General features: G+C 33.1%; 1 protein-coding gene across 9 annotated transcripts; it reads left to right on the forward strand.

Moving 5' to 3' along the window:
• Positions 1 to 325: 325 nt before the first annotated feature.
• Positions 326 to 12,797, forward strand: LOC149782744 (uncharacterized). Of its 9 annotated transcripts, none has more exons than XM_089934912.1 (5): positions 1,089 to 1,192; positions 5,669 to 5,892; positions 11,319 to 11,429; positions 11,963 to 12,061; positions 12,444 to 12,797. In XM_089934912.1, exons 3-5 carry the CDS (start codon positions 11,357 to 11,359, stop codon positions 12,725 to 12,727), a joined length of 456 nt encoding a protein of 151 aa, XP_089791038.1. In that variant the 5' UTR covers positions 1,089 to 1,192; positions 5,669 to 5,892; positions 11,319 to 11,356; the 3' UTR covers positions 12,728 to 12,797. The 9 variants fall into 9 exon arrangements, with proteins under 9 accessions (XP_089791045.1, XP_089791047.1, XP_089791041.1 ...); XM_089934914.1 differs by having other exon boundaries at positions 5,669 to 5,868; XM_089934913.1 differs by having other exon boundaries at positions 5,669 to 5,786.
• Positions 12,798 to 13,348: the final 551 nt, after the last annotated feature.

Below are 13,348 nucleotides of genomic sequence, written 5' to 3' on the forward strand. Positions count from 1 at the left end.
ATATATATATATATATATATATATATATATATATATATATATATATATATATATATATATATATATATATATATATATATATATAAGATATCATTATCATGGTACTGCATATAATAATTTATTTCGTCATGTGTATCAGAGGTTTGAGCTAGTAACACGTCAATCATAGAGTATCAATTTCTCAATATAGATCACTACCGGAAAGCACCACTCTAAAAATAGACCTCCACCCGGAAATTTTTTAGAAATAATATGAAGAGAATTTAGTCACGTTTTTCTTCACTCAGTAATAGGTCAATATGTTTCAACCACAAATGTTCAGTCTTTATCATTATGTTGTATGAGCACGCAACATGAGTGATTTACTAACTAAATGACACTCTACGAGCTTGATGCCCAGAAGACGTGGTTACTAAACACTGGTAATTATCATTTTGCAAGGGTTTTGAATGCATGTATTTGATATCTTAACATAGTCTCATCCCTTCAAATGTACACGTGAGAGGTACGAGGTTTGAATGGATATTATGAGTTATTTTTTATATTCTCACTTCACACCTTCACACCAGATGTCACTACTTTCAACGAAATGCGTGTTTTGGCCATATTTTGCAAAAAATGATAAACTTGTGTGTTTTCGAGTCTTGAAGTGTTCATACTACATGATTAAAATCATCAAGCGTGAGTCTAGATTATGTGTTCTGTGGTGCAATACCATCTCACGTTGTGCACTATTTATGAAAATGTTGACACTGGAGGCAATGTTTCTGGTTTACAACGTGATCTGATATACATAAGATCTCCTTTTACTGTAGATAATAATATATTTCATTGTAAATATAAAAGTACTGTACCGTAACATATTGGTAACTCCTTACCGGATGTTCTTACTTTCGAATTATTTGTTCACTTCTTTATATCGAGATCGTGACATCGTAATCAGATTCTAAAGTTTTCAGGATTGGCCTTAATTATACTCATCTTTCTGGGTCGCTGGCAACGCCACTCCTAATAAAAAAAAGTTCGGAACACACCTTATAAAATAAATACAGAACTTTCATTAGTAGATAAATATATCGGTTACGAAATTTGTAAATAGAGGCATGTGCGGGAAATTGCCAGAAATGATAGACCTCCACTCGAGAAAGGTGAGAAGAAAGTTGAAGTCGCTTTATTCTTCACTCAGCTACAGGTAAGTCTTTAATCGTCCTCCTAATATAACAGGAGTTATCAGTCACTAAGTAACACTGTGTGAGACAGATACCATGTGGACGTTGCCACAAAAAAAACAACAACAACAAAAAAAACTTTGTTTGAAACATTGATAAGTATGGCTTTGCGTGGGTTATTTTTATGTCTGCATGTACTATTTTTGGTATCATAGCAATATTACATACTTTCAAATGAGTACGGAGGAGGTACAATATTTAACAGCGTATCATGACGTAGCTAAGGCATGAATAATACCCCCCCCCCCCCAATAAAAACAAACAGAAAAAAAACTACACATTTTTAGGATGTTCATAAAAGTTAGAAATAGTCATAAATCTGTGTATCTTTGTATCTTTGCTAATAAACAGTACACTTTATTTCATTCTTATATTCGGCTATACAAACACAAATACGTAATATTGTTCAATATAGTTTGTTCATTTTTAACCGAACCAGTTTGAAGTAAATGATGTCAAAATAACGTAGAACGATGCAGCGATGATTATCTCAAGTGAATAAAACAAGATAATCTTTTAAGATATTGAAAACATCACAATGTATCTACCAACGCACCAATATCTTTTTAAAATACGGCCGGAAGTGTACATCTGTTATAATTATCTGACCCATGGGATTTAAGATTTATGTGTCTATTACAGCCTGTATCCGATGCATATGTATATAATAACAGAATGGCAAATCTCAGTGATTGCGTCCAAAATCTTGAGCGAGTGAATGCGTGTTAGTGGTGGTCTTTGATTATCGCGTTCTTGCAATGAAAAAAACCCAAACTATAACAGCGACACGATTTTTTCCAAACGGATCCTCATCTACTCTACTGTGTATCTTTGCTAATAAATATTTGTACTCCAAAATGCCAAGTAATCATCATTATCAAACTGCTAATACACATTTGTACTCCAACATGCCAATTAATCATCATTTTCAAACTGCTAATACACATTTGCACTCCAACATACCAACTAATCATTATTTTCAAACTGCTAATACACAGTTGTACTCCCCTATGACTACTAGTCATCGTTATCAAATTGTTGCGATGATCTATTATATAATTCTACATATAATAATGTCTGTAAATTATTTTTTTTAAAATTTGCATGCATTTGGGGGGGTGGGGGGGTGGGGGTGGATTCAGGTCACTTGTACTTTATTATAAACAAGTCCAAATCAAGATCAGTATATCATCACAACATTGTATTTGTGTCAAGTAGAATTGAATAGTTTGTACTGTGTTGGTAATTTTTATTCATGGTATGTTGAACACAGCCCATAGTGAAAGATTTATTGTAGCACGTTGATTTTCAGCAAGATAAACTCCCAGCAATACAATGTGCTAAAAGTTCCTCCCGGAAATACGGTGAGTACTCGCCCTATTAGCCGTAATATTTATTTATTTAAACTGGGCGTTTTTCATTTCTGAAAATAATAATAGTTATTGACGGAAAAATTTAATCAAGCAAAAAAATCTTAAGTAATGATAATTTTGTGAAAATTGGAATCTAAAGGTTAAATACAAAATTTATATGTGCTCAAATCTACATGTGTCCCATTGAAATCCTTTCCGAATTTTTCCTAAACCAAACCACATAGTCAGTCATAACTATATCTTAGTAAGAATCATAAACAGTCCCATAACACTTTTATATACTTATTTTGCCATATATAACAAGCGATACATTAAATGCATCTGAATTATAGGACCATGACAAAGAATTTATAAATATCTTACATTAATTTTTCCTTCTCTAAAATATACTATGAATAAAAATAGGGTTCAAAAATACACGTTCATAACTATTTTTATACTTGGACGCCTATTAAGAGATACTATGGCAGAGTAGTGTTATCGAATTTGATTGACTAGTAAGTGCTATATCACAAGTATGGATATTAGTTGACAGGTAAGTGCTTTTTGCAAGTATGGAAATTTGTTGACAGGTAAGTGCTTTATTGCAAGTATGGAAATTGATTGACAGGTAAGTGCTGTATAAAAAGTATGGAAATTGATTGACAGGTAAGTGTTGTATAACAAGTATGGAAATTGACTGACAGGTAAGTGCTTTATTACAAGTATGGAAATTAAATGACAGATAAGTGCTATATTACAAGTATGGAAATTGATTGACAGTTAAGTACTATATTGCAAGTATGGAAATTGATTATCAGGTAAGAGTTATATTACAAACACGAGCATTTATGGAAGTGCTTAAGTGTAGGTTAGATCTTATAACTGATTAAATTCTGGAGCTTATTGACCATTGTTTTATATCAGCATATGTGGGAAACGTGTCTATTTTATTCATGAAACTATTATAAAATCCTTGAATTTCTGTTGTTTATTAACCTGACAATCAGTTTAATCGTCAAAGTGAAACTTGATATCTGCTTCAACCAGCCTCATAATTGTAGAAAATCTTAATATGTTTCATTTCTTTATTCCATCAAGAATCATTGGATTACTTGTCCTTATACGTTTGAATGCAACACCATTTGTATCAGCATGTACAAATATGAGCAGTTCATTTTTCTATAGTCCTCGATCACCCAAGGCATCTTTAGATTTAAATGTATGGTGTGTATTTCGTACACGCTTTTTCCACTTACAACTAATATATTCTTCTGTTGCTGTTGTTTGCTATGGGGATTAGCGCCATTTTAGAGCACAATATAGGCTATACATGGAAGAAGGACCCGGGAACACCACAGGTAGAACCACCGACCGATGACATATTCTTCTGTGATTTCAGATGGTATCAAAGAATCTGCTAAGTACGATGAATATTTCTGATCCGCATAAGGGATTATGTGATCAATGTAAACCATGTTCAGTAAGCTGCTGCTCTTTTCACACAATGATAATTTGCTTAGTTCAATAGTTTCAAGACGTTATAAGATGGGAACTAAGTCCGTTGGTTTACAGATAATCGGTTGGACCAATATCTGTTGTATTTCTTAATTCGTTCTTGTATGTTCAATATATATATTGAACATACAAGAACGAATTAAGAAATACAACGGATATTGGTCCAACCGACTATCCGTAATTATAGGTTACTGCATTTATATGGGAAATATGAACGAGTTTTGGGATGGAATACTGCACGACCGTGGATCACTGCCATCTCACCTCTGTCTGCGTGGGTTCGCGTCTTGGATTCGGCCAATGTGCGTATGTTAGAAAACTTGCCAGTAGCTTCTCGACGGTCGAAGTTCTTCCTCCACCATTAATACTGGCCGCCATGTATAGCCTATCGTGTGCTGAAAATGGCGTTAAACCCTACCACAACAACAACATATATTCTATGCGATTAAATGTAGCAGACGTTTGATACCCAACATGACTATAGTCTAAAGGGAGTGGCCTGTGAAATGAGAACTAGTTCTATCCGCATGGTGATAGAGAGTTTTTAATGGGAACCCGCAGATCTCACCTCTAAAAAATACTGAAGAGGTATTTTGCAAAAACGAAACAGTCAGACACCTAATATAACAAGACATTGAAACCACACATAGTTTGAATAGTTTTGCTATGTTTTGTTTTGATCTCAATGCGAGATCATTTGGAAATGTTCAGACAAATATACTATAACATTGCAATGGTTTGTTTGGCGTATGGATATTTTATGTTAAATATGAAACTAAAGTTAACGTTCTACTTTGCAGACTATACAACCAACTTAAACAAATATCCCTGTTAGTGAATAAAACACTAATACCATTTTAATAATTTGCTTAGTGTTATTATTTTTAAGTGTAGGTACAATAGTGCAATTTTACTATACAAAACTACAGTCAAATTATAAGAATCTGTGGGTCGTTTATATACATACATACATACATACATACATACATACATACATACATACATACATACATTAAAAAAATATTATTATTATTATGACTTTGTAGATGCTTTCAGTTGTGATTTTGTCTCGTTTCTCCGCGATATTGTTCCATGTGAACGAATGCAGTTCAGTATAGAGTTTTCACTGGCGACCAATTGCAGCCAAGGTTTCTTTTTCGATTTAACCATAGTCCAGTTGGAACGTCCTCCGCCTTTCGTATGCCAACTAAAAGAACAAGATGGGCATATTGGTCATTTTGAACTGCCGTCGTGTCCATGGTTGTTTTTTGACGCGCTAATACTTCATTAACGTCACAATGACTGGAGTACGTTTGACCAATAACAGGGACGTAAACAACAGGTTATTGAAAGCGAACAGTTTCTTTAATTTGTTAAAAATAAAGTTGCATGAATAACATTTAAAATTTAAAATTAGGCATTTATTAGATTTTTGAAAGGTCGTCGAGCGTTATTTTCAACATCCGTTTTTTGATAAAAATCGGTTCTTGTATGCTAATCGGAAGTTCGATAGTCATAAGCTTACCAATTTGGGAAGTATCACTACCAATACCTATGAGTCTTTTTCAGAGTCTCGAGGTATTTCAACTCGCATCGGAAAGAGACGATGATGTTTCGAATGAACCATACTCCTAGTCTAGCTCCCTGGCATCGCACCTCATAACGAAGAGTAACGGGGTGGAAAGAGGTCAGGGAACCAGACTTTCATACTCCTCACATTGTGTTCCCTCCCTGGAAAAAAACACTGCCGCAGCGATGTAAATTTAGTGGTAAAATACCTCTTGGGGATAATGGTATGCTTTGATCGCTGCACCACGCTAAACTGATCCAGCAGTTTATGAGATCTTTATCTCTGCAATGCCTTTAGTCAGTAATGTGAAACTTTTATTTAATATATACTAGGAAAATGTCAGGGATTCTTTAATTGCAGAGATGGCGCAATGGGGATTACACCAATAACGTCATAATGCCACAATGAGGCGCATCTGAACCGCCTTCGTCTTATTGCTTTACACCCTGTTTTTTATTTAATTTTTTTTAAAGATTTCAGTAGTTTTAATGGATATAAGATAAGATCCAGTCAACTAGTGTATGAACCTGTAAATTGCATACAAAAAGTCTTAGATTAACCTGTGGTCAAAGCAACCTTTTACGGCAATATTATGGGCATATCATGCCAAGGGAATGGGGTCCATGGACTTCCCAATAACACACTTCGGCCCAGCCTGTCCCGTGTGGATTATACCGTCGTTTGAAATTTTCAAAAATTTAAAACGTATTATTGTTATAATTATTTTCTATTGCATGTGAAGTAATCTCATTTTGTTTTTTTTGTTGTTATTTATTTAAATATAAACATGGTGATTTATTTTCTTTCCGTTGAAATGACCAATATTGCTGTGTTCTAATCTTTTGTTCAACTGTTCTGTATCTATTTAAAGGTCAGAACATTACGTTTGGGTAAACAAGCTATGTACATGACGTTTGGTTAAACAAGCTATGACATTACAAATGAGAATTTGTTTTATGCGCCCAGTCAGAGCAACGATTCTATAGATACGTTACGGATGTACTCGGTCGGCACCGCTGTCAAGTAGACTACGCAGCGTATTATGGATTTTTATAGTTGCAAAGTTTGACGATCGACCAATCAGAAAGAGTATCAGCTGGCAGATGTGTAAGAATCTCATCTGCATACATCTAGTGTGTGTATGTTTTGCAGACCTAAAGTTGATCACAAGAATTTTTTCCATATTTTATTGTTTTTTGGTTTTTTTAATTAAAAAGATAGTATGACTAAAACATTATATGTGGACCCTATTTTCAAAGTTTTTATTCTGTTTGCCACCCAAGCTGCAATGTCGGTATATATTGAAATATATGGATGCAACCCCCCAACACATCAAAAATGGTCACTGACAATTATTGTTTAGACTCACTTAACAAATTTAAATGAATGACCTATGACCTGGGGCATCTTTTGATGTCTCGATTTAAAATGCAGATTTTTCTGGTTGATGGTGTCAAATTGCTATTGTTTTGCCGTTAACTGGTACAAGAAAAAATGTATTGGAAGGCCCAAACATATAGAAACGGGTAGAAATCGTGAGTTTGAGGCTGGAGAACTATTAAAAAGTTTGAAAGAAAGATCATAATGACTGTATACTTGACGTTATCAATCATATGCGACCTTTATGTCACAGTCACACCTGTGTATGTTTGACATAAAGTTAATGATACCCAATTTTCGTGCAAATCCTTAAAATATCTGTTTCACATTTTGGTCTTCACTTGTAATATTTAGGCAGGTAAAATATTACCGTAAATTAGTCAGATTAATATAGTTCCTGTTCCACACTCTTTGCATATATGATATTTTGTTCTTTTTCCATTTCGTCTATCAGTTTTCCGCTGTTGTGTTTGTAACATTTTACAACTGATATTGCTCTGCCTAAAGATGCAAAAGGAGACATCGTCACTGTCTGTTTGAGATAAGCCTTATTGTCATCACGTTCGCGAGGCAACAACGTCGTGGTTACACATCTACTCCGAATATGACTGCAATATATATTCCATTAGTTTAATTGCAATACCCTCCAAAATTGATGGTGTAACAATTCTTCGCCTATCAGCTAATTCTGGTTACTATTTTTGTAGCACCGCTTTGAAACTGAAGTCGTTATGGATGAATTAAAATTGTGCATAGTAAAAGCTGTCTTCACAAGTATTTGCGTGAATCGCTGCTATAGCTTCTTTTAATAAAAAATTTATTTAAGTACTAATATACTTCTTATTAATTCAACATCTATATAAATGTACTTCTTTTCTTATCCAGTCAACATCTATATCAATGTACTTCTTATACATTATATATATATATATATATATATATATATATATATATATATATATATATATATATATATATATATATATATATATATATATATATATATATATATATATATATATATATATATACTTCTTCTTCAATCAATATCTATGACATTTTCATTACCTTTCTTCATGTTAATAAGCTTTTAGACCAGCTGATTACCTTTAATACTGGATTTATTTTCACCGGTTTCGAAATGCAGATCTAATGAATTTCATATTTTGAATGGTACCTCATTTCATTTATTCATTGATGCCATTTATTATAATGAAAGGGCATTTCGCACACTGTAGTGTCATAATCACATTTTCAAGTGTACCTTTTTGTTGTTAAACTGTTATTTTATTGTGATCGGTTCAAGTTCAAATGACGTGCCTATATGAACTCGTTCATTTTCTAATACACGTTTGCTACCCAGTTGGTTACACTATGTAAAATTTTTAACTTTTAAAATCTCAAAGTTGTCATGCTCTTAAATACTACTTCTATGTTCTGTGCTTAGTGTGTTGTTTCGGTGAAATGCTAATTTCTGCTGTCTATCAACAGTTAAATGATTCATCGTGTCCTTTCCATTTCACAAATACGTGTACATATATTGCGAATCTCATTATAATGGTTTTTCCAAATATTTTCAAATTTGCCTATGTCATCTTGTTTATCGTATAGACATATCTCTTGTTTGTAAAACATACACCCAGTGTCATCTTTCGTTAAATCTCCAGTTTGCAAATAACGCGATCATCTGATATTACTTGCCTCGTTTTTGTCATTATTTCAGTAAATTAGGGAAGGTATCCTTTTGCAAACATTGTTTTATGGTTTGAGATTTTGACTATTTGATGAATTTTAAATTAAGCAATTTCAGGTGTATCAGTTATTAAATAATCAAATAGATGGGAACACACTTCTGATTAGTTGGATGTCGCTGTTTTGTTGAATCGTTGTAGACTGATTTTGCAAAATTTACGACGCGAACGTCGAGTTAATGTTATTGGTTTGTATCGTTACTCATATTAATACAGAATTCCCTTCTTCTTACCACCGTGTTTTAAGAAGATTTTAATTTGGATTGATGATGATTTTCTTTATTTTCTCGTCATTAAATATAATCAGCGAATCTTTGTCTGTCTAAAACATCGTAGGATATCATTTTTATGCTTTAAATCGACAATGTAACAATTTTGTTCTAGTGTATGCTCTTTTTTTAACATATCTGACTTTAACCACGCTATATGCCACTTTACGTATAAATAAATATACGTTATCTGCTACAGAGATTGTTGTTATTATGTTAAACTTATGTAATATGTATATCATTATCTTTACTTTCAAATTTATCAAGATGTAACATTGTACTATTATTTATATTCAAATTTATCACAATATAACATAGTACCGTAATTTATATTCATATTTATCACGATATAACATAGTACCGTAATTTATATTAAAATTTATAACGATATAACATAGTACCATTTTTATATTGATAAATAAGTTTCATTTTATTTTGCACTATGCTGAATATCCATTAAAGACATTAGAATATAGTTCAGGAACTAGAGTGTCTTGAATGGTTAATACATTTAATATTGTGCTCATTGTGTTTTTGAAATTTGCAAGTCTTTTGATTGTGTTATAGAAATTGCGTCAGTGTGTTTGTTGTTTTTTAGTTGCTTCGGTCGTTACGATCGTTACCTTGATACATCCTTATTGCGCAGTCTACGCAAAAATTGTTGTTTAGCGACTTCCCTGTACATACACAAGAGGGTATTACACATTTAATAGAATGAGTCGTACTAGTGGACAAACTGATAATTGTGAAAAACAGTACATGGCGTTCTCGTACTATTATTGTACCCCGTGATGGTCATGCAAATTATATAGACTACTGCAAGGTATGCTCATTGTATTTTAGTACACCCTAGACGCGATGGTAATAACAATTTTAGTACAGTAGTGCTCACGATCTCGCGTAGATATTACTGAAATACATATTGTAGTCAGATGGGTATTTTAGGTCGCTTAATTCAGGATCTAATTATAGTGAAGGGCTGGAAAGTCCCTTTCTAAAACAGAGCGTGATATACGTGAAGAATAAACTGAAGAGGTTATTTAGCCTGAAGCGCGGTGCAGGTAAGTACGAGTCCTAGCAGTTCTAGGTTATTACTTAATTAATAGATTAATTAATTTTTTAATTATCGAAATAGTCTGGTGCACCTTTAGGATTTAAAAAAAGAAAAGTTTATAAATGATCTCAATTAATGCAGAGAAATATATAACAACCAGAATTATGTGTCTGTAAAACAAGTATCTCCGCGCTGTCCAGCTTTGACCTGAACAGCTTAGTTAAGAACTGTTCCAAGGGTAAATATGTTTTTCATGTCTAGTAAGTAATAAGTATATACACTGTTATATTGCAATAATTTCCAAATTATGTCCAAGGTATTATGTTTCCTCGGCTTGGGGAAATGATGACCCCCCCCCCCCAGCCAAGGTGAGTAACTCGAATGCGTATCTAATTATTGCTTACGGAGTGAAAACCCCCTTATCTAAAAATAGCAAAGTTTTATTAAATAGATACATGTACATGAACTTTCATCGGTCTTACTTCTGGTAAGCACAAATCACAAACTTGAATTTCCTATTGTTTCTAAAATATACGATTACAGTTTAACCTGTATGTACCATTCTGATTGAAAAACACTGCTATACTTCAATACCATTATGTATCTATAAAATAGTATGCGATATACTTCCAAAACGAGACAGAGTATATCTTCCAAAGTACGGAATACATTATATTATTTTTAAAATGTAATCAAGGCAGATTAAAGGTGTTGTTTTAATTCATTTTCTTCCTTTTATATACACGTTCAGAAATGAAGAAAACTGTTTTTTAAGTTTTTTTTGACACATGGGTGACCTTTCTATGTGTCTTTCTAGGAAGAGTGAACACACACACACAGACAAAGACACACGCTCGTACGCTCAACCTCCCATCCGCTAAATGCATACATTCATACAAATATTAATAACCAGATGTTCTGATCCAAGAGAAAACTATTCAAAGAGGACAAAATTCACACAGATTATCAAATCTGAATCTGGTTGTTTATATAAGATCCAAATAACCTCGTGTACGTACTCTTGCTAGGTCAACGAGTACTGACTTCATCTTTCTCAGTTTTATTGAGACGTTTGTATTTTACTGAATGCGTCTGCAGAGATATAACCAAGGACATTGATATATATTACCAAGGTTAAAACCTTTTGTTGTAAAATTTTGTTGCAAGGTTTAAATACATATGTTTTGATTGACAGATTATTATCCAGTGATGAACTGCTAGTCGACATTGAAAATGACATCATTACAGCATGTACCAATGGCTTTGATTTTTACCCTGATTTTTATTTTGCCAGGAGTTTCTACAGGTAAGCCGACTAAATTTTATATATTATATATATTATATTTATATTAATATGTAGATTAATCTAAACCTTATTCAATATACGCATTTCTTATCTCTTCAGTCTATTAACACAGGTCAAACAGAACTCACACTCCAACATTCATATTCGTGCTGACACCGCGGACAGAAATAATAAATGGTAGAAAACATCCAAAAAAATGTCAACTTGTAGAAGCATTAATTTCCTCAAGATTTTCACTCCATGAAATAAATGATTCAATTTTATGAGCTAAATGAAACAACTAATACATAGATTACACAAAAATTGTCTTTCCAATACTAAAGACGGAGTAAACGTAATTCATAACTGAGACAAGAATAAGTAGATTTTGTATTTGTTTGACAACTGATATTTTCCAAATTCGTCCTTTCATATATTTCATCGCGGAAGCGTTACAGCGTTGTATATAGCTGTAAATGTTTTAATTATCTGACAGGACATATACTGTAATAGTTCCTAGAAATGTGTTAAATAATCTCATTTCTATTTTTCAGTCGCCTGTAAAAAAGATGAGTATTTTGACCCAAACACGGGCAACTGCGATCCATGTGCTCCTCTTTGTGCGGTCACAAATTGTTTTCGCTTCTGTCCGAGTAAGTTTTAAAACAACCATTATTTTAACGTATTTATCTCCATCATTTTTTCCAAATGATTGGTTTAGCTCTTCTGAAATTGTTCAGACATCGTGCCAACGATTGCTAATAATTTACAAATAGACCGACTGTGCTGCAATTGCGACACAGTATCTAGTTAACGTACACATTTTGTACACTTAAAATATAACCCACTTAAAAATGTTGAATGCATCCGGACTCCCATTGGCAGACATGTTCTTTTGATGACTGAAAAAAATTATTAGGACAGCTTCAGTTTTTGAAATAAACATGTCTTTTACAATCATATATTAACGTCTTGAAACACTTCTCCTCAAAGAAAAGAATTTAATGTAATATTTGCGGCATTTTATCTTTCCAGATTATCAAATACCACCGGTGTCAAGTCTACAACCACCAGTTGGGTCAATTAAAAGTTCATCGTATATGAAAGACTATCTTTCGATTGTACTCCCCGTTATAACGTGTGCTGTTATAATTTCCGCTTTATCTGGATTTATATGTTACCAACATCATCAGAAAAGACGTTGGTGTAAAGCGAATCGCCAGATTCCGGTGACGACTGACGCAGTCCAACCAACTGAGCTAGACACTGAAAGAGTTCCAATGAACACAAATACAGATGAAGCTTTTGAAATTTTGTAGAAGCAATTACCTACCTGTTTTTTTTTTTACCTTATTAAAAATAAATCGGTTTATTTGTGTTAATATATGACACATGTCTTTGTCATCTTCGCGCATAGATTACATAATAGAGGACTAACATAAAATTGAGGCTGAACTTAATTACAAGCTTTTGTCATCATGATCTGGAAAAAATCAAACAGATTACAAGTGTCATTACTTATTTAGTTTTAGTAGGATAGAACGATCCTTTTTCTGACAGATACATACATATATGCATGCATACCTACCTACCGACCTACCTACATACGTACATACGTACGCACGCACGCACACAAGGACACACGCATACATATACATAGATATATATATATAGATACATATATACATACATACTTTAAACATGTCACAGTTTTGGGAATATGGGTGTGCTTATGAATGTTTCTTTGTGCATGTCATATTTCAGTAGAACAAGAAACACACATTGGTAACTAATATTATTATTCTAGCATCAAAAGGTAGTTCAAATCCGTAGTATACAAATATGATTTAACATGTTTTGCAATACTATTCATACGAATCTTAAATACGCTGGCAAACACCTGGTACGTTTGGACATTGTGTCGCTCCCATAAACAAGAT

The sequence above is a fragment of the Sinohyriopsis cumingii genome, chromosome 15 (assembly GCF_028554795.1).
Source record: "Sinohyriopsis cumingii isolate HCF-2022 chromosome 15, ASM2855479v2, whole genome shotgun sequence".
Classification (NCBI taxonomy): Eukaryota; Metazoa; Mollusca; class Bivalvia; order Unionida; family Unionidae; genus Sinohyriopsis; species Sinohyriopsis cumingii.